At 52.6% G+C, this 21,394-nt stretch overlaps 3 protein-coding genes across 3 annotated transcripts; 1 reads left to right on the top strand and 2 right to left on the bottom strand.

Annotated features, from left to right (window-relative positions):
- Nucleotides 1-831: 831 nt before the first annotated feature.
- On the bottom strand, nucleotides 832-7,708 carry Dmac2 (distal membrane arm assembly component 2). The gene is made up of 6 exons (XM_048330078.1): nucleotides 7,653-7,708; nucleotides 5,958-6,154; nucleotides 4,794-4,874; nucleotides 3,242-3,378; nucleotides 2,972-3,134; nucleotides 832-1,663 (listed from the first exon to the last, which is right to left on the bottom strand). The coding sequence occupies exons 1-6, from the start codon at nucleotides 7,668-7,670 to the stop codon at nucleotides 1,492-1,494; spliced, it is 768 nt and encodes a 255-aa protein (XP_048186035.1). The 5' UTR covers nucleotides 7,671-7,708; the 3' UTR covers nucleotides 832-1,491.
- A 909-nt stretch (nucleotides 7,709-8,617) lies between these two features.
- On the top strand, nucleotides 8,618-10,737 carry Erich4 (glutamate rich 4). The gene is made up of 3 exons (XM_048330086.1): nucleotides 8,618-9,292; nucleotides 9,760-9,991; nucleotides 10,693-10,737. Exons 1-2 carry the CDS (start codon nucleotides 9,119-9,121, stop codon nucleotides 9,982-9,984), a joined length of 399 nt encoding a protein of 132 aa, XP_048186043.1. The 5' UTR covers nucleotides 8,618-9,118; the 3' UTR covers nucleotides 9,985-9,991; nucleotides 10,693-10,737.
- Nucleotides 10,738-14,784: 4,047 nt separating this feature from the next.
- On the bottom strand, nucleotides 14,785-21,314 carry Psmc4 (proteasome 26S subunit, ATPase 4). The gene is made up of 11 exons (XM_048330075.1): nucleotides 21,169-21,314; nucleotides 20,266-20,364; nucleotides 19,965-20,151; nucleotides 18,599-18,745; nucleotides 18,404-18,513; nucleotides 18,210-18,303; nucleotides 16,854-17,021; nucleotides 16,690-16,766; nucleotides 16,367-16,535; nucleotides 15,478-15,533; nucleotides 14,785-15,010 (listed from the first exon to the last, which is right to left on the bottom strand). The coding sequence occupies exons 1-11, from the start codon at nucleotides 21,238-21,240 to the stop codon at nucleotides 14,897-14,899; spliced, it is 1,293 nt and encodes a 430-aa protein (XP_048186032.1). The 5' UTR covers nucleotides 21,241-21,314; the 3' UTR covers nucleotides 14,785-14,896.
- Nucleotides 21,315-21,394: the final 80 nt, after the last annotated feature.

Below are 21,394 nucleotides of genomic sequence, written 5' to 3'. Positions count from 1 at the left end.
CGACAGCACCTGGGCCCGAGTTCAAGCCCCAGTACACACACACACACACACACCTTTAAGTAGTTGAAGGGGCTTCAGTTCAGCATGTCTGTTTATGAGTACAATGCATCTTGAGCAGTGTTAACCCTTCCCTCATTCTCCCCGCCCATTTTATTTATTTTCTTACTATTTATGCATGCCAGTCCTGGGGCTTGAACTCAAGGCCTGAATGCTTTCCCTAAGCATTTGTGCCCAAGGCTAGTACTTTACCACCTGAGCCACATCTCCAACGCTGGCTTTTTTTTTTTTTTGATGGTTAATTAGAGATAAGAGTCTTACAGACTTTCCTGCCCTGGCTGGCTTCAAGATGTGATCCTCAGAGCTCAGCCTCTTGAACAGCTAGAATGACAGACATGAGCCACTGGCACCTGATCTTGCATTTTGTTTTTGAGACAGAGTCCAACTTGACCTGTGCTAGTCTTGAACTCCTAACACTCCTGCCTTCCCCATCCCGGGAAGGAAAATTCCTTTCATTAATGTGTGAGCACTAGGTGAGATTTGACATCCTTTTGTCAGCAGGGGGCGCCAGTGAGGAGGGGCATTCGAGGCGGGGCGGTTAAGGTGGGGACAGGGGCAGAACAGCTCTTTGGCACTGTCCGAAGAGGCTTAAAGTGATGGGGAGGAGGCAGTTCAAGGTGTGCTTAGGTCCCAAAGAACTTTGGGGGTCCTGAGGCTGCTGCGTGCAGGGATTGCTGGCATTCTCAGTGAGTGCTGTGCTCAAATCCAAAGGCCCAATCGGACCAATCCTGGGGCTCCAGATCCAATCAGGAGGAGAGAAAAAAAAGGACTCAGTAATGTGAACAGGGAAAGTTTAATATAAAGGACTGCTGACTTCAACAGTGAATCGGAGCCAGGACGGATTCATTAGTAAAGTGCCTCGGAACTGGCTGGAAGTCCAGCTGGATTCCAGAGAACTATGGAGTCCTCCTCATCTCCACCCCCCCCCCGCCCCACCCCAAGATGCAGCGAGGTAGGAGTGTCAGAGAAGGCTGAGGACCTCCCTAGGCCCTGAGAAGCTGGGTGTGTTGGGGGCTTCATGCCTATTCCCTGAATGGTTCCCCAGCACCTTTTCCCAACCAAGCTCACTGCGCCATCCAACATCCAAGAAACATTCCAGAGCCCAGCTCCATCTTCACAGAGCAGACAGACAAGGACCTGGCTGTGCACTTGGTGCTGCTCAAGCTTCCTGCAAGTGATAGCTCAAGGGAAAAATCTGGGGGAGCCACTTGACGAGGGTGGGGGCAAGTGTGGGGAGCCACAGAGCTGCCTGTGGCTCTGCTGGAAAGACAACCCAACAGAGGGGACAGGAGGCGAGGCCAGCAACCCCATCTCTCCTCTCCCTCTTCCTCTGATCTGCCAGTACCCCTCTTTGAGGAAACCTCACAAAGCCAGAGTGAGCATCAGACATCATACTGTCCCGCGCTGTCCTCTGAGGTCTGGCTGGAGTGCGCCTCAGGCTGAAGGCTGGCCAGGGATGGGACTGGCTGCGTCCCTGGGCTGCAGGTCCTGGGCCCAGTCCGCCCCCACCACCTCGCAGTGTGGCAGCATCTCCTCCAAGAGGATGTGAGTGAGGCCGGGGTGGGACACAGCAGGAAGGTCCGAGATGTCCAGCCTGCGGAGGTTCCTGAAAGAAGGCAAGGAGGGCGGTGAGGCCAGGCCTGGTGTGTGCAGACCCTCATGGGGGTGGGGGTGGAGGCTGGGGGTGTGGGGGAGGCTGACCCTCATCTCAACCCCCCACCTTCCTAATATCTTTTTTTTTTTTTGGCGCTGGGCTTGGGGCTTGGACTCTGGTCCTAGGCGCTGTCCTTGATCTTTTGTGCCCCAGGTTGGTGCTCTACCGCTTGCACAACTCCACACATTTCTGGCTTTTCTTTGGTGGTTCACTGGAGATAAGAGTCTCAGGGACATTTCTGCCTGGGCTGGCTTTGAACCACAATCCTCAGATCTCAGCCTCCTGGGTAGCTAGGGTTATAGGCGTGAGCCACGAGTGCCTGGCTTCCTAAAAAAATTTTGGAGGCAATACTGAGGTGCTCTACTGCTAAGCCACAGTCAAAAATAAAGCTGTGTGTGTGTGTGTGTGCCACGCACGTACTTGCCCATTCTGGTACTTGAACTCAGGACCTTTTATTTTCCTTTCACTTTTTTTGTTCGAGGCTGAGCCACAACGCCACTCCTAGCTTTTTGCTAGTTAAGTGGAAATAGTCTCCAGGATTTGTCTCTTCAGGCTAGTTTCAAACAATAATCCTCAGATCTCAGCCTCCTGAGCAGCTGGGATGACAGGCGTGGACTACCAGTGCCTGGCAATATTCAAACTAAGTCTGCAGTTGGTTAAGGACATAAAATCCATGGTTAACTACAAATACGGCCTCTGGGTCCAATTGTTCTGCAGCCCTGCAAACAGCGTGGCATTTTCTTTTCTTTTTTTTTTAATTTTTATTGTCAAACTGATATACAGAGCGGTTACAGTTTAATAAGTTAGGCATTGTGTACATTTCTTGTACTGTTGGTTACCTCCTCCCTCATTCCCCCTTTCTCCTGACAGCATGTCATTTTCATTCAGACAAAAGCAGGAGTTGAAAAGCTGGGCGCCAGTGGCCCATGTCTGTCATCCCAGCTACTTCAGGAGGCTGAGATCTGAGGATTGAGGCTGGAAGCCAACCTGGGCAGGAAAATCCCGGAAGACTCTTTATCTCCAACAAACCGCTCAGAAATACCCAGAAGTGGGGCTGTGGCTCAAGGGGTAGAGCGCTAGCCTTGAGCACAGCAGCTGAAGCCCTGAGTTCAAGCCCCCGCCTGCTCCCTTGTGCCCACACCCCAGGGCTGTGTCGGAGGAAGGGGACATGGGTTCGGCCCAGCAACACTCCTCCCCACTCTGCATCGCTGCTAGGCAGGAGGTGGCCTGGCGTGGGGCCAGCCCGCGCTGGGGGCTCACTGGAGGTGGTGGAGGCAGGCGAGGCCCCGTTCGGAGACGCGGGGACACCCGGCCAGCGACAGCTCCCGCAAGGAGCCGGCCAGCGGGTGGAGATGCGCGAGGCACCAGTCGTCCACGTGGGGACAGCGCTGCAGGGACAGGGAGCGGAGATCCTTCAGGAGCACTGCAGGGGGGGGGAGGGGAGGGCGGAAGGCTGGGGTCGCCAGGGGTCCTTTGGGGAGCCCCTCGGCCCTTCCCTGCCGCCCACTCCCTCCTGGGGTGCCCGCTCACGGATGTGGTCCAGGCCTTCGTAGTTGATGACGCAGTCGCTGGCATCCACGGCCTCCACGGGGACGGAGTGCAGATTCCACAGCGAGGGGGAGATCTGGCCACGCTTGCCGGGCCGGATCCACTCTTGGCCCTGAAACCTGGAAGGGGGGGGGGTGGTGGTGAGGGAAAGTCAGTGGTGCCCACAGCGGCCCATTGGAGGAAGGGGCTGGTACCCTCGCTCCTGCCCCACACAGTCCTGTGGCTGTGGCATCACACACCAGTGCCCAGGGCCCAAGTGATGCGGGATAAAGGCAAATCCTCCCCGACAGACAGGCCGCCCCTCCGTCCCAAGCCCAGGGTGCTGCTTACCACGCCTCTAGGAACAGACAGGAGCTAAGGTCTCTTGTTTTTGCCCAGGGCCACTTTAGGACTGTGATCCTCCCAATCCACACCAGTCCCAGTAGCTGGGACTACAGACAGGCACCACTTCACCCAGCCAGAAAGGCTTTCCAGGCACTGGGGGCTCACACCTGTCGTCCCAGCCACTCAGGAGGCTGAGATCTGAGGATTGCAGTTCAAAGCCAGCCCAACAGAAAACTCTGTGAGAATCTTATCTCTTAACAAACCACTCAAAAAGCCAGAAGTGGCACTGTGGCCCAAGTGGTAGAGCGTTCATCTTGAGCAAAAGCAGCTCAGGGACAGCACCTAGGCCCAGAGTCCAAGCCCCAGGACCAGCAAAACAAGAAAAACTCCTGAGATGGAGTCATGCTGTGTGTCCCAGGTGGGTTACTGAACTCCTGAGCTCAAGCAATTCCCCCCCACCTCCAACCTCTGCTTCCTGAGTAGCTGGGACTACAGGTTTGTGCCACCTCACCTGGCTGGCTAATTTTGTTGAACATATTTGCTTTGTTATGCCTCTTTGCAAAGATTCAGAGTGCAAAAATCCCAATTTTTTTATGAGAAATCTATAATCACTGGTCCTTTTTTCTTTTCTTTCTTTTTTTTTTTTGGCCAGTCCTAGGGCTTGAACTCAGGGCCTGAGCACTGTCCCTGAGCTTCTTTTTGCTCAAGGCTAGCGTTCTACCATGAGGACCACAGCACCACTTCTGGCTTTTTCTGTGTATATAGTACCAAGGAATCGAACCCAGGGCTTCATGCATGCTAGGCAAGCACTCTACCACTAGGCCAAACTTTTGCCGCCCCCCCTTTTTTTCTTTGATTGGTCATGGGGCTTGAACTCAGGGCCTAGGCGTTGTTCCTGAGTTCTTTTGCTCAAGGCTAATGCTCCACCACTTTGAACCACAGTTCCAGTACCAGTTTTCTGGTGGTTCCTTGGAGATAAGAGTCTTAAGGACTTTCCTTCCCCAAGCTGGTTGTGACAGGCCATTCTCAGATCTCAGTCTCCTGAGTAGCCACCAGTTCTATTTTATTATAGACATCACAGAAACCCAGGAAGACCGTCTGCCACATAGCCACTAGGTGGCAGTGGGGAGCTCGCCGCCTCCCAGTGACTGCCCAGGCTGGTCTTAGGGACCCCGGCCCCCTCATTCCAATCTGAAACCTTTGCTCTTACTTGACTGCACCTCCCAGCTTCAGGACAAAGTAGGCACCCGTGACATAGGGGCCAAAGCTCCCCTTCATGGCGAGGAAGGATCTGTCGAGACAACCAGAGCAAAGATGAAGACTGGGAAACCCCAGGGTTCCTTCTGGCGCGGCCAGGGAGAGTCCAGGGACGCCAAACAAGCACAAGAGACTAGCTTCAGGTCTTTATGGAGGGTCTACTAGAATGCTGGGCCCTGGGGACCCCAGGGGAGTCTCTGTGAGCTCTCTGCCAGGAGGAGGCAGAAAACAAACCAGGAAACTACTGCAAATGACACAATGCCAGTTCCACGATGATTGGAGCAGTCTGGCCCAGGGGTAGGAACTCAGAGGCTCATTTAATTTGGGTGTTAAATGTGTCCTGGAGGTGATGAAAAGAAATGGGAAGGTCAAGGCTAGGGCCAGCTAGGCCAAGGCCCAGAGGCTCAAAGGCTTGAAACCAGACAGCTGAATCAATACAACTAATGGTGCCGTGGTGGTGAGGCAAGAAGAATTTCTGAAAGGAACCTCAAAACTCAGTAAGGGGTGGGTGTGCATGCACACACTGAGATTGAACTCAGGGCCTTCAGCTCTCTCTGGGCCTTTTCCATTCACAGCTGGCACTCCACCACTTGATCCATGCCTCCAGTTGAGATTTCTTTTTGATGGTTAATTGGAGACAAGAGTCTTATAGACTTTTCTGCTCAGACTGGCTGTAAACTATGATCCTCAGATCTCAGCCTCCAGAGTAGCTATGATGACAGGGGTGACCCAATGGTGCCTAAATGTGAACTGGCCACATTTAGAATATTCTAGTATTCCCAGACTGGTTGTGAAGGGCAGAGAAGCTGGGAGAGAAAGAGAAACAAAAGATTCCTTAACATTTGAGCTAAACCCGTTGGTGGGAAGTGGTACCCATTCCTGGAATGAGCACATTTGTTTTAGGGAGAAATGAGCATTGGTTTTAGCCATGTTGGGTCTGAGATGCCAGCTATACCCCCAAGTGGAGCTGGTGAAAGAGGTGCCTGAAGGAGCATCAACTGTTTACAAAGCTGTGGGCTGGAGATGAAGCTGGCAGAGGAAGTACGGGGAGACCTGAGAGTGGCAGGGAGCAGGAGCTGGGCTTCAGCACCAGGCGTTCCAGGCCGCAGGTTCTTACCGATTCTTCCTGTGCACCTTCAACATCTGCCTCTGGAACAAGTACTCCCTCAGGGTCTCCACATCGTAGAAGTAGTCAGACAGGAATTGGAGGACGGTCCTTCTCTTGTTCTGATTGCTCTCTGGGGCCACCACCCCACTCAGGCCGTGGAGGCCTCTGGAACTTTTACTCCATTCTGAGGCCACCAGGCGCTGGAACTGAGGAGGACAGGAAAGGAGGGATTCAACCTGAAGCCAGATCCCCAGTTCTTGTTCCAATTAAACATAATTCCCTGCTTTTGTGAGTGTGTGTGTGTGTGTGTGTGTGTGTGTGTGTGTGTGTGATAAGGCTTGAACTCAGGGCCTGCGTGCTGTTCCTGAGCTTTTGCTCAAGGCTAGCACTCTACCACTTGAGCCACAGTACCACTTCCAGCTTTTTTAGTGGTTAATTGGTTAATTGGAGATAGTCTCACAGACTGTCCTTCCCAGGCTGACTTTGACCCTGAGCTCTTTTACTCAAGGCTAGTAAGATTGTGAGAACTACAATCCTCAGGTCTCAGTCTCCTGAGTAGCTAGGATTACAGGTGTGAGCCACTGGCATCACTTAAAAAAAACCTCAGGGCTTCAAATTTACTAGGCACGCATTCTACCACTTGAATCACTCTGCCAGCCTGTTATTCTTCTTAATCAACCCCAAATGCTCTCTCTTGAATTTAGCCAACCATTCTTGGGTTTCTCTGGTTCTTACTACTGATTTTCTTCCAAAGCCTTCTTTTTTTCTTTCCAAATCTTTGTATCTGTTTTCTTAATTTCTCACAAACTCACCCCTAAACATTACCTAATTATTCCTGGGGTCTTCCTGAATGAATCATTTCTTGCCTCCTCAAAACATAGGCCAGGTGAAGTGCCTCACATCTGTAATCCCAGCCACTTGGGAAGTAGAGATTGGAGGTTTGAGGCCATCCCAGGCATAAAGTTATAGAGACCCTCATCTCAACAAATCAGCTTGGTTGTGGTGGTATACACCTGTGGTCTCAGCTATGTTGGATTGCCATAGGTTGGTGGATGGCAGTCCAGGCTAGTCTGGGGAAAAATTCAGGACCCTGTATAAAAAGCAAAAAGTGCTTGGAGCATGGCTCGTGTGTTTGTTAGACAAGCACCAGGCCCTGAGTTCAAGCACCAAGTACAGCCAAAATACATTTTTAAGAAATAAGCTTTCAATTAGTTTTTTGGTGCTGGAGATGGGACCGAGTCTTGGGTGCTAGGCGAGTGATAGCAAATTCACCTACTGGTTCAAGCCTCCAACCCATCCTATCTTTGGGTTTTCAACACAATTATTGTGTTCCTCCCCGACCCCACCCCGCCTCCCAGACTCTCGCCCAATCCTGTCCAAGAATCCTTCCCTTCCGGCTCAACCCTCGCCTGCTTATTGGCTCTCTGAAGAGCCGTATTCTTCCCTATGATTGGCTGCGCGTGCTTCTTCGGCGCCTCCCCCCACCATTGGTTACACTCCGCCAAGTCCCCGCCCACTACTGCTGTCAAAGGCACGCTCCTCTCGCCAGCCACACAGCCGGGTTATCATGGCCGCTGAGAAGTCGCAGGTGCCAGCTGCCGGTGCAGGTCCTGCAAGGAGATGCTGCTGTTTCCTCGCGGCGGCGGCCCTGAAGGGAAGGCTGCAGGGGGAGAGCTTAGGTTTGGGGAACGCTATGTCACCTACCGCCCTGGGCGCCGCCATCTTGCATGGTCTACGTAAACGGGAAGGGGAGGGGATTCTATAGGGCACGTGGTCAGTCACGAACGTCTTCTAGGGCCCCGCCCTTCTACTGTCCCGCCTTCCTCTTAAAGGCGCACTCACCCTTTTACGCCTTTTACTTTAAGGGCCTTTCCACCATTTTCTCCCTTTGTCCCTTTTTTTCCCCCTTCCTTCGTTCCTTCCTTCCTTCCTCCCTTCCTTCCTCCCTCCCTCCCTCCCTCCCTCCCTCCCTTCCTTCCTTCCTTCCTTCCTTCCTTTCCCTTCCTTGTTTCCTTCCTTCTTTTTCTTTTATTGGTGCGGGTCCTAGGGCTTGAATGCAGGACTTGCCTAGGTCGCCTTTTTTCTTTGAGGCTGGTGCTCTACTACTTGAGCCACAGCCCCACTCCCAGCTTTTTGGTGGTCAATTGGAGAAAAAACCTCATGGACTTTCCTGACCCATCTGGCTTTGAACTGCTTTCCTCATATCTTAGCATCCTGAGTAGCTCTTGGGTTAAGTGATTAGTTTAAGCACCTTTCAACCCTCATTTTTTTTTTCTCGTTTTTCTCTTTATTTGGTGTGGGTCCTAGGTCTTGACCACAAGACCTGGCCCATAGTTTCTTCACATTTATTCCTTAAGGCTGATGCCCTGTCATTTGAACCAGAGTTCTACGTCCATCTTTTTGGTGGTTAATTGGAGAAATTACTCTCATGGACTTTCCTCTTGAGTGAAAAAGCTCAGGGACAGCACCCAGGCCCTGCTTTCAAGCCCTATGACTGACCAAAAATAGAAAGAAAGATTATTCTCTTAAAGTTCTGGAGGTCAGAAGTAACTGGGATTACAGGTCTGAGCTACTACCACCCCCTGGGTTAGACTTCTGGGATTGTAGGAATGCACCACTGTGCTGGGATTATAGGAATGTACTCCTGTTCCTGGCTTACTCCTGTTCCTTGGGCTTGAAAGAAGGGACTGTGCCAGTTAGTGACTATAGTATTTTCCAGTCTTTTCCACAGCCGCAACATCTTGACAGTGCCAATGACCACAGGCAAGATCACAGGCAGTGGAATTGGTGGCTCTGCAGCCAGGACCCTGGACACGGAATGCCTTCTAGTGGAGAAGCAGTCATGGCATGGCCTGAGCCAAGAAAACAGACAAAGTTGGAGCTGTGGGCAAGTCAGAACTTAAGGGGAGAAAGTTCAGTCAGGGAGGCTGAGGTGTGGAGGCTGCAGAGGTGGGAGGAGCCAGGAGAAGTAGGTAAATGAACAGCTGAGGCAGAGGCCTCTGTGCCAGGGAGCACGTGGCTGGCTGATTCTCCCTGAAGAATGGACTTTGGGATGCTTCTGCCAGTTCTTCCCCCAGCTGCCCTTTCCTCCTCCCAGTCCACAACTCTCCAGGGACTGGGTCACCCTGGACCTTGCTACTTCCTGCTCTGGCAGTCACCTCTCAGACACGATGGAGCTGTGGATACAGCTGAAGCAAGCTGGCCTAGAACCCTCCGGGCTGGGTCCACCTCCCGCAGCCCTGAGGATCCCCCCACCAGAGGAGAGCTTTAGCCAGACTGTGCTATCACCAGGGCCAGACTCCGGGGCAGCCAATGAAAGCCTGCTGTGGATCTGGGAGGAGCTGGTGAGTGAGCCGGCTTGGAAGGAAGAGGAGGGGGAGAAAGGGAGAGAGAGAGAGGAAATGAATGAATAAGTGGAAGTAGCTCGGATTTGCACACCTGTAATCCCAGCTTTGGGAGGCCAAGGCAGTGAGACCCTGTCACGAATAACAAACCAAAACACACAGATGGGGAAGAAGAAAAGGCCAGAGACTGAAGACCAAAACTGAGAGACAGGAAAAAAGAAATAGAGAGAGAGCCAAAAGTGGAGACATAGAATGAGATAGAAATGGACACAGAGATAGGGTGGAAATTAGAGGCCAAGAGCAGGGGCAGACAGATCAGACAGACAGAGAAATAGAGATCTAGAGACACTTGAAGAAGAAAGTGTCACTGGTAGGGACACACTGAGGAGATGTTTGGTGTTGTGGGCAGAACTTGGTCCCGCCCAGACCCCCTGTGTAGCCTGCCTATGTGCTCTTCCTCTTGGCAGGGGAACCTGCGCAGAATGGATGTCCAGCTGCTGGGCCAGCTGTGCAGCCTGGGGCTGGAGATGGGGGCTATTCGGGAGGAGCTGGTTGCCATCCTAGAAGAGGAGGAGGAGGAGGAGATCTGTGAAGAGGAAGAAGAGGAGGAGCCCCAGGGGAAGCAGGAAGAGGGACACCTGGGGGTCTTCAGCCTCTCCTCACGCCTCCCTGACTTTGAGATGACTATCTGAGGTGCAGCTCAGATCACATTTGGAAGCTCTGAAGATGACCATCTAGACTGTGGCCCCAGTGGTGTGGGCGGGGTTTGGTTACAGATGAGGTGGGCAGGGTTTGGGTGAAATTTGAGTGCAGGGCAGGGCTTGAGGTGGGCGGGGTTTGGTTGCAGATGAGGTGGGTGAGGTTTAGTTGTAGATGAGGTAGGTAAAATTTGATTACTTAGATGAGGTGGGTGGGGCACAGGAGTTCAGGCATGGGTGGTTACCAACCCTTTGGAAGGTCAACACCGGTCTAGGGTGATAGCTACCAGCCAAAAGTTGGTTCCTCCTGAGCATTTAAAACGTGTCTGGAAGGGGATATGTCAGTATGGTACAATGATGGCAAAACCACTCAAAAATATAAAATAAATTGATGACATGTTGGAATGTCAGTTTTTTTTTAATATACTGGGATAAAAGCATTGACCCTTGTACCATTTTCTGTTTGTTTCCAGGTAGAACTGGGATTTTTTTTTTTTTTTTTTTTTTTTTTTGCCAGTCCTGGGCCTTGGACTCAGGGGCTGAGCACTGTCCCTGGCTTCCTTTTGCTCAAGGCTAGCACTCTGCCACTTAAGCCACAGCGCCACTTCTGGCCATTTTCTGTACATGTGGTGCTGGGGAATCGAGCCCAGGGCTTCTTGTATACAAGGCAAGCACTCTTGCCACTAGGCCATATCCCCAGCCCTAGAACTGAGATTTGAACTCAGGGCTTTCTCCTTTGCTGGGCAGTTGTTCTACCACTTGAGCCACGCCCCCAGGGAGGTCACTAATTTTTTTTTAATTGTTTTGTTTTTGTCAGTCCTGGGGCTTGAACTCAGGGCCTGAGCACTGTCCCTGCCTTCTTTTTGCTCAAGGCTAGCACTCTACCACTTGAGCCACAGTATACCCACTTCCGGCCTTTTCTGTTTATGTGGTGCTGAGGAATCGAACCCAGGGCTTCATGCATGCAAGGCGAGCACTCTACCGCTAAGCCACATTCCCAGCCCTGTCACTGTGATTTTCGATTCACATCATTCACACAGGTGAAGGAAAGAGTCTTTTGCACCTGTCAGGTTCTCTTGTTTTTTGTTTTTGTTTTTGTTTTTTTGCTAACACTGGTCGCCTGCTGCATGCCGAGTGAATGCTCTCTCATGGTGCTGCCTCCCCCAGCCTTCCTGTCTCAACCACTGAAATCCCCGCGTGGCCAAGGCCGCCCGGGAGCAGCTGCGGTGACAGCTCCACCTGCAGGAGCCCTGCGGGGTGTGCAGGCGGCCTCGGGGCCTGGCCTGGCCCTGCCTGCTTGCTCTCTCTCCCTCCCTCCCTCCCTTCCAAGTGTTAAAGCGCCTAGGACCAGGGAGGAAAGAAAAAGAACTGGGAGTGCCGGGCTCACCGGCCTTTCCCCATCTCGAGGAGGTCAGCACCATGGATAGCGCCTGCGGCCTCCCATCCACAGGCTCCGCAGCAAGGAGGCTGGCTGCCCGGGGACATCACAAGGGGAAGAGCCACGCACCCACACGCCCCGCGGGGAGGAAGCTCTTCCAGGGAAGATCGGGGGCATCTGCGCGTTCTGCCCTCTGTCTCCACACGAGGAGATGGCTGGGCAGATGGCTGCACCTCCAGTACAGCCTTGGGGAGACTGTGAGCCTGCTCCAGGTACATGGGGGAATGTTCCTGTTCCAAGATTCAGTCGTTAGGGCCATGGCTCAGAGGTCAAGTGCCTGCCGAATCTAGGTGACTGTCTGCATTCACCAGCAACGCCAAGCAAGCAAGCAAGCACAGAAATAAATATAAACAAATCCTCTAAGATTCCAAGACACCACCACCACCTAAAAAAGTGATGGGAGCCGGGCACTGGTGGCTCACACCTGTCATCCTCAGGAGTCTGGAATCTGAGGACCACGGTTCAAAGCCAGCCCAGGCAGGAAAGTCCCCATGAGACTCATCTCCAACTAACCACTCAAAAACCAGAAGTGGTGCTGTGGCTAAAAGTGGTAGAGTGCTAGCCCTGAGCAAAAAGAACCTCAGGGACAATGCTCAGACCCTGGATTCAAGCCCCATGATGAAAAAAAGAAGGGAGGAGGAGGAGGAGGAGGAGGAGGAGGAGGAGGAGGAGGAGGAGGAGGAGGAGGAGGAGGAAGTACTCCGCAGCTTTTATCAGAAGTATCTTATCCTTGAGATATTGTCTCCTCCTAGTGGCCGCTACGTGTAAGAGCACCTGTATAGATTTTTCTGAGGTAAACGCTTGGACTGTTTTAATCACTTGAGAGAAAATCGCTGAGAATGGACATTACCTGTGAGAATTTCAGTACTTGATATGTCATGTTCCTTTCTGAAAATCTTGTTCAAACACGCTTTCCTGTCTGCCTGGAGTAGCCATTCTGTGTGGTTACTGCTACCAAGATAATCAGGGAGCAGCCCCAACTGCAGATACAAGGTGTCGAAAGAAGAAAAGTGTGGTTGAGTCAGCCCGGCCCTGATGGCTCACGCCTGTCATCCTAGCTACTCAAGAGGCCAAGAGGATTTTGGTTTGAAGCCAGCCCAAGCAGGAAAGTCGGTGAGACTCTTATCTCCAATGAACCACCAGAAAACTGGAAGTGGAGCTGTGGCTCAAAGTGGAAGAGCACTAGTCTTGGGCAAATGCAGCTCAGGCCCTAAATTCAAGCCCCATGACCAAAAAAAAAAAAAAAATGTGGGAATGGGGCTTAGTGGTACAGTGCTTGCCTAACAGGCATGAAGCTCTAGGTTCGATTCCTCAGTATCCCAGATATAGACGTGGTGCTGTGGCCCAAATGCTAGAGTTCTAGCTTTGAGCAAAAGAACCTCAGGGACAGTGCCCAGCCCTGAGTTCAAGCTCTAGGACTGGCAAAAATAATTTTTTAAAAAAGTGATATAGGGGGGTTAGTTATTTGATCCAGGTAATGAGGACATCTTTTTGGACAATGTCTTCCCTCCCCTGGCTCTCTCCCAGTTGAGTGATACTTTTTATGTGATCATAGAACCAGCCCAAAGCCTCACTTCATAATACAAAATGATAGCCAGGCTCCACTTGTGAATTTTTGATGGTTCATTGAAGGTAAAAAAATTTTTTCAGGGGCTAGGAATGTGGTTTAGTGGTAGAGTGCTTGTCTAGCATGTATGAAGCCCTGGGATCGATTCCTCAGCACCACATAAACAGAAAAAAACCAAAGTGGCGCTGTGGCTCAAGTGGTAGTGTGCTAGCCTTGAGCAAAAGCTCAGGGACAGTGCTCAGGCCCTGAGTTCAAGCCCCAGTACTGCCCCCCACCCCTCAAAAAAGGAAAATCAGACTTCCCTGCTCAGGCTGGCTTCAAATTGTTATTGATCCTCAAATCTCAGCCTCCTGAGTAGCTAGGATTGCAGGTATGAGCCACCAGTGCCTTCCAGGTTTGTGTAGTTTTGGTTTGCAGAGAGCCTTGGCAATCAATCATTTTTATTGTGGGTATGTGTGCATGAGAATCTTCCCTTCCAGGCCTCGGGAGTCCTTTTCATTAGACTTTAACATGTCTCCATTTTGACCCTGACAACTGTTACTGTTACTCTACTAGACCCTGTAGCTTTTCTGTTTGTTCCATCCATTGAGATACTAAAGTATCTGAAAGGGCTGGGAATGTGGCTTAGCCGTAGAGTGCTTGCCTAGCATGCCCAAAGCCCTAGGTTCCATTCCTCAGCACCACATAAACAGAAAAAGCTGGTAGTGGCACTGTGGCTCAAGTGGTAGAGCATTAGCCTTAAGAAAAAGTAGCCAGGGACAGTGCTCAGGCCCTGAGTCCAAGCCCCAGGAAGAATAAAGTATCTGAAAATAATTGTAGATTTTTTTTTTGTCCTGGAGCTTAAACTCAGCCTAGGTGCTCTTTTGCTCAAGGCTAGTGCTCTACCACTTTGAGCCACAGTGCCACTTCTGTTTTTCTGGTGGTTCACTGGAAACAAGTCTTATGTGCAGCTGGGAATGTGGCCTAGTGGTAGAGTGCTTGCCTAGCATGCATGAAGCCCTGGGTTTGATTCTCAGTTACCATGTAAATAGAAAAAGGTTGAAGTGGTGCTGTGGCTCAGGTGGTAGAGTGCTAGCTTAGAGCAAAAGAAGCTCAAGGACAGAGTCCTGGCCCTGAGTTCAAGCCCCAGGACTGGCCAAAAAAAAAAAATTCTCACAGACTTTCCTGCTCAGGCTTCAACCTGTGATCCTCAGATCTCATCCTCCTGAGTAGCTGGGATCATAGGCATGAGCCACTGGTACCCAGCTACAGTGACTTTTAACTGTAGTTACACTGATTGTTCCAATATCAAATTATTTCTACGAGGCAAGCATTAAAAGTCAGGTCTACCCTTCTGATGAGTGTTAGGATAGTGTATTTCCCCCATGCTTTTTTTTTTTTGGCCAGTCCTGGGGCTTGGACTCAGGGCCTGAGCACTGTCCCTGGCTTCTTTTTGCGCAAGGCTAGCCCTCTGCCACTTGAGCCACAGCACCACTTCTGGCCATTTTCTGTATATGTGGTGCTGGGGAATTGAACCCAGGGCCTCATGTATATGAGGCAAGCACTCTTGCCACTAGTCCATATCCCCAGCCCCTCCCCCATGCTTTTAACCTGAAAGCATTTGCACACTTCTAAAGTATTTCCTGTGGGCTGAGCACACAGTTGGATCCGACCAATTGTCCTTTCATTAAGAGTTTCGACCTTTTATATTTAATGTGATCATAATGGCTTCTAGATTCCTGAAGTCACTCCTTGCTGTCAGATCCAGATCCAGCTTCTTCAACTGAGTTCAACTTCAGAAAAATTAAACAGATTCAATCTTGTCCATTTATTGAATAAACCAATGGTGGGTGAAGAGAAAGAAGAGGACGTTTGGGGCCAGAGGTGCCTAGGGGACGAGGCCCTGCCTGGGGCGTAGGGAATCACTTGTAAAACTCGTGTTCCTGCTCGTCCTTCTTGATCACCGTCTTGTATGCCTTCTCGAAGTCCTTGGCCAGGACGATGTAGCGATTCTCACGGACGGCCAGCATTCCACTCTGTTGAGAGATGGGAATTAAAACCTAATTCTGAGCCCAGGGGCCACTGGCTCAGGCCTGTAATGCCAGCTACTCAGGAGGCTGTGATCTGAGGATTGCAGTTCAAAGCCAGCCAGGAGAAGGAAAGTCCTTGAGACTCTTTATCTGCAATGAGCTACCAGAAAATGGGAAGTGGCGCTGCGGCTCAAAGTGGTTGAGTGCCAGCCTTGAGTGAAAGAGCTCAGGGGCAGCACCAAGGCTCTGAGTTCAAGCCCCAGTACTGGGGAGAACATGCACCTGCACGCACAGGCACACACACAGGCACACACACACACTGTTCCAAGCACTCCTCAGCCCCCAGTGGGGCAGGGGCGGCTGAGACTCCAGGGAGGCAATGAGGTGATGGTGCGATTGCAGAGAGCGGTCTCTGGGAAGGGGCTGGATCTTCATACATCCCCTCTGTGAGCCAGAAGGAAAGCATGACTCACCTCCTGGCAGATGGAGTTGATATCAGCTCCTGAAATCTTGTCTGGCCGGGCCACATCTGCAGTAGGTAAGTTAAGGAGGCCAATCCCTACAGGGCACGGGACTCACTCTGAGGCCATCTTGGTCACACGGCCCTCCCATCTTCCCTGGGTCTCAGGACCCCCTGCACAATCTGGAGATGGGTGGTTAACAAATAGGGCTGGGTGCTGGTGGCTCACCTGTCACCCTAGCTACTTAGGAGGCTGAGATCTGAAGATCATGGTTCAAAGCCAGCCTGGGCAGGAAAGTCTGTGAGACCTTTTTTTTTTTCTGGTCCTGGGGCTTGAACTCAGGGCCTGGGCTCTGTCCCTGAGCTTCTCTGTGCTCAAGGCTAATACGCTACCACTTAAACCACAGCGCCACTTCTGGCTTTTTCTGTTTATGTGGTACTGAGGAATTAAACCCAGGGCTTCATGCATGCTAGGCAAGCAGTCTACCACTAAGCCACATTCCCAGCCTCTGTGAGACTCTTATCTCCAATCAACCACCAAAAAACTGGAAGTGGAGCTGTAGCTCAAAGTGGCAGAGCAATAGCCTAGAGCAAAAAGGCCAGAGCCAGGTGCCCCGGGCTCTCGCCTGTCATCCTAGCTACTCAGAGGAAGCTGGGATTTGAGGATGGCAGTTTGAAGCCAGCTGGACAGGAAAGTCCATGATCTCTAACAAACTACTTAGAAAAAGCCAGAAACGGCGTTGTGGCTCAAGTGGTAGAGTGCTAGCCTTGAGCACAAAGAGGTTCAGGGATGGCACCCAGGCCCTGCGTTCAAGCCCTAGGAACGGCAAAATAAATAAATAAAAACCCAAACAAATGAGATAAAATGATGCTCATTTTCCCTCATTTCCAGAGCAGGATACAATCTTCCAGGTCGACCTCCTCAGAAAGGTTCATTTTACTGGTGATGGTGGAGAAAATCAACCTCTTTTGGCGGCGATCAGGGAGTGGAAATTCAATTTTCCGATCCAGACGGCCGGGACGCAGCAGGGCTGGGTCCAGGGTGTCTGCTCTGTTCGTAGCCATGATCACCTGGAAACGGAAGGGGATGCTCAAATTGCCTTCCCCACATGTAGCCCTTCCAGTCATGATCCTGCCTCCCCCACACCTGCCCGACCAGCCCGTTCCATCTCCCTGACCACACCTCCCCCTACGCCACACCTCCCCTCCCCGGTGAACTCCAAACCTTCACGTTGACGTTCTGGTCAAATCCATCCATTTGGTTTAGCAGCTCGAGAAGGATTCTCTGTACCTCCCTGTCGGCTGCGATGTGCAACACAGTGGTCAGTCCAGGACACCCCCATCTGCCACACGGGGCCTGCCCAACAGCCAGAGCCCGCAGTCACTCACCCCCTGTCTGGGCATCGAATCTCTTGGTGGCGATCGCGTCGATCTCGTCTATGAAGATGATGGCGGGTGCGTTCTCCTTGGCCAGGCGGAACACATCGCGGACCATGCGGGGCCCCTCGCCCAGGTACTTCTGCACGAACTCCGAGCCCACGACCCGGATAAACGCAGCTGGGGGAGGGGGCAGCGCAGAGGTTAGATGGAGATGGTCTGGGGCCACAAGAAGACATCCATTTCCTAGCAATCGGGTCCTTCTCTGGCCCGGCGCTGAGTTCAGATCCAGCCGGGAGGACCTACCTGCCATTCGCTTGGGCCCCACAGAGATGTGACAGGCGGAATCATGAGCCCTGAACACGTTACTATTGTTATTGATATTTAAAAATCAAGATATTAGCTGAATGCCAGTGGCTCACACCTGTAATCCAAGCTACTCTGGAGGCTGAGATCTGAGGATCTCACTTTTTTACTGTCCTGACGTGGTGGGGTGGTAGCAGGTTTGCTCAAGGCCCCCGATCTGGACTTGGGATTTTTCCTTTTTTGTTTGTTGTTTTTATTTTTTTGCCAATCCTGGGGCTTCAACTCAGGGCCTGAGCACTGTCCCTGCCTTCTTTTTGCTCAAGGCTAGCACTCTACCACTTGAGCCACAGCGCCACTTCCAGCCTTTTCTATATATGTGGTGCTGAGGAATCGAACCCAGGGCTTCATGTAAAGGAGGCGAGCACTTTACCACTAGGCCATATTCCCAGCCCTGGACTTGTTTTAAAATTTGACTTGCTTATATTTCTTTATTTCTTTATTTTGGTGCAGTTCTGGGGCTTGAACTCAGGGCCAGGCACTGTCCCTGAACTCTTTTGCTCAAGGACAGTGCTCTACCAGCGAAACCACAGCTCTACTTCTGGCTTTTTTTTTTTTTTGGCCAGTCCTGGGCCTTGGACTCAGGGCCCGAGCACCGTCCCTGGCTTCTTCCCGCTCAAGGCTAGCACTCTGCCACTTGAGCCACAGCGCCACTTCTGGCCGTTTTCTGTATATGTGGTGCTGGGGAATCGAACCTAGGGCCTCGTGTATCCGAGGCAGGCACTCTTGCCACTAGGCTATATCCCCAGCCCCTACTTCTGGCTTTTTGGTGGTTGCTTGGAGATGAGTCTCATGGACTTTGTTGCCCAGGCTGGCTTTGAACTTCAATCCTGGATCTCAGCCTCCTGAGTAGCTAGGATTGAAGACAGAAGCCATGGGAGCCATGGGGCTCTTCATTCAGAACCCATGCTTGTGCTAGGGTGCCCGGGCATTACTTGGGAGCAAGAAATGAAGTAAGGGGATGAGGTCAGACGGCTGGAGGACCGGAAGGGAATGGCGGCTCACCTGTGGTGTGGTGAGCCACGGCCTTGGCCAGCATGGTTTTCCCACAGCCCGGTGGGCCATACATGAGGACACCCCGCGGAGGATCGATGCCGATCTGAAGCCGGAGGGGAGGAGAGGAGGAGCCATGGAGGCCTGTCACTTACGCCACCAGGGCCCTGTCTCCTGACCCAGCCCGGCCCCCTGAACCCTCTCACCTGCTTGTAGAGCTCAAAGTGTGTGAGTGGGAGCTCCACGGCCTCGCGCACCTCCTGCTTCTGGATGTCCATGCCCCCAATGTCGGCGTACATCACGTCTGGCTTCTGGTCTGGGAGGAGGGCAGAGCTTGGAACCCCAGTGCCCCCCCCCCGCCCGCCCCTCCCCCAGCCCCTAGGTCCAGCCCTCTGCTTTACCCGAGGTGAGCATCATGATGCTACTGTCTGCCTCGGGAGGTAGCACGTCCACCAGGGCGTTGCTGTGCTTGTGCAGCGCCACCGAGGCATTGGGCTTGAGCAGCTCCCGGTCAATGGTGCTGAGGATGCGGACATAGTAGTTGGAACCTTGGGAAGGGGACCAGAAGGGAGGAGAGGATAAGAAACCGTCCCCTCCCCTCTCCCCTGTACCTGAGCCAGAAGCCCTGCCGATCCCTCCCCCACGCTCTCTCTAACCACGTCCTTGTGTGTTTACAGCCCCGCCTGGGCCTCCAACTCCAGCCTCATGTGCCCTGCTCGCCTCCTCGGGATGTCCACTCTCACGCACTGGGGCCCCGTGATGTCTTGGTGATTGTTTCCGGAGCCATCTCCATTGCCCTAGGCCACCACAGTCCCTACAAATCCCCGGGGCCAGTGCGCACTGTGTCCTCAGCCAGGCCTCCATCTCTCACATCTGTGTTATCGGTCCCCAGCCACCCCCCCGCCCCACCCCCAGTCAGCCCCTCACTTGCAGCTGCCTCTTAAGACATCTCCCCATCAGGTCTACCACTGTCTGCTCCCCCAATTTGCCCCTCATTCTGTGGCCGTCTTAGGGACTGTCCTCACTGTCCTCCTAAGGGAGACATTCAAAGACACAGCCCTTGTCAGGCACTGGCGGCTCACGTCTGTCACCCTAGCTACCCAGGAGGCTGAGATCTGAGAATTGCAGGTCAAAGCCAGTCTGGGTAGGAAAGTCAGTAAGACTCTTATCTTGAATGAACCATGAGAAAACCAGAAGTGGAGCTATGGCTCAGACTGGTAGAGCACTAGCTTTGAGCAAAACGAACTCAGAAACAGCACCCAGGCCCTGACTTCAAGTCCTATGACCAACAAAACAAAACACCCCAAAGACACAAACTTTCTCCTGGGAGCCATGCTCCCTTACCCCTCCCCCTGACAGATCAGCAGTCCAATTCCAAGGAGTCATGCAAGAACGTGGGAAAAAGAACAATTTTTTTTTTTTTTGTGCCAGCCCTGGGACTTAAACTCAAGACTCAGGTATTGACCCTGAGCTATATTGCTCAAGGCTAGTGTTCTACCACGTGAGCCACAGCTCCATTGCTGGACTTACGGCGCTTCACTGGAGATCAGAGTCTCAAGGACTTTCCAGCCTGAGTTGCCTTTGAATCCTGATCCTCAGACCTCAGCCTTCAGAGTAGCTAGGATGTCAGTTGTGAGCCACTGGCACCCTTCCTACCTTATTAGCTGTTCTGTAGCACTGGGCACTCCCCATGCCCGGGCACCTGGCAGGAACCAGGCATTGAGGGGGTAGATGAATTACGCTGCCCAGGCCCACACTGTCACTCACCTGTGGTAGAGCCCACAATGGCTGTGTTCTGATCCACAGCTTCCAGAAACTGCCCAATGACCAGTGGGATGCTCTGGATCCGCTTCACCTCCTCCTGGGCATGGAGGAATTCCTTCTTCAGGTTCTTTTGCTCATCTTTGATGTATTCCTCCTGAACCTCCAGGAACTCCAGCTCCTGCTGTAGTTTCTGTGAGCACAGAAAAGAGAGGGTAGGGAAGGCTGACTCCAGGCCTCCTGTGGGAGAACAGGAAGAGAGGGGACCCTGGGTCCTGTACAGGACCCAGGCTGCGCTTGACTCTACCTTGTAGCGGCTATACAGGTCCTCCAGGTCCTCAGGCTCAGGTCCTAGGAAGGATAGGCCAGTCTGGGGCCGCGACACTGACAGTGCTGGGATCTCATCCTAAACCCACCAGGCAAACCAAGGTTGGAGAAAGACATTTACTCCCATGAGTCCCCTTCCCACTTCACCTCAAACAGGATCCCCAAATCATTCAATTCCTCTAAATAAAAGTCCTGGAAACTTCTCAAGGCTCAAAATAAGCTTCTGATATCACGTCCAGGCTCCTCAGCAACCTATTTTCTTTGTAAATGTGCCTTGCAAATGGGGGTGCTGGTGTCGTTCCTAACATAATCTCAACGTCCCCAACTAGCATGTGAATGTTACATCAACTCAACTCCCCAGCACCCCTCTCGACAGAGCAGTTTCCCAGTGTTCTGTGCCTCTTCTAGGCACCCCTAGAATTCATTACCCAATTTCTCCCATCAGACTCCCCACGGACCTAGGGGACGCATCAGCCAAGCCATGGATCGAATCACAACTCCCTCCGACACCTCGGCCCTGCCACGAGCCCCAGCGGCCCAATCGTCTCCCCAGCCTCTGGTCACCCCACATCCCTGGGCCACCCGGCTGGGTCCCCCGCATCGTTCACCCACCCGGTCCAATCTCAAACCCCGACGGGACAGCGGTGTCCCTCTTAAGTCCCTCGGACGTCACGCTGTCCCCCCCAACCCCCCTCCCCCAGCTTCTCTGGCAAAGCCTGGGTGACCCACGGACAGGCCTCGGGGCAGCACTGCGGCCTGAGGCCATCCAGACCCAAGCTGGGACCCTCCAAATCACTCAGGAGACCCCCTCCGCCGCCCGCCCCCGGGTCTGGCTCCACCCGGCAACCCGATCGAGGCTACAACAGCCAAATTCCCACCCTACCTGAGCCTTCTCCACCAAGATGCCAATCTCCTCCATAGTGACTGAGCCGGCCTCTGGGTGGCTGGACCTCATCCAAGGCGCTGCTTCCGGCGGCGTCACCGGAAGCCCATGACCCAGGAGGATCCTGGGAAATGTAGTCTAACTTAGATAAGCTAGCTAGGATAAAGGGCGGGAAAGACCGGGTCCTGGTTTCAACAATACAGGAGAGCGTGCGCAGTGGTCCCTC

This window comes from Perognathus longimembris, chromosome 20, assembly GCF_023159225.1.
Source record: "Perognathus longimembris pacificus isolate PPM17 chromosome 20, ASM2315922v1, whole genome shotgun sequence".
NCBI classification, from domain to species: domain Eukaryota; kingdom Metazoa; phylum Chordata; class Mammalia; order Rodentia; family Heteromyidae; genus Perognathus; species Perognathus longimembris.
Note: the sequence above shows the minus strand (reverse complement) of the source record. Positions and strands in the feature narration are given on the sequence as shown.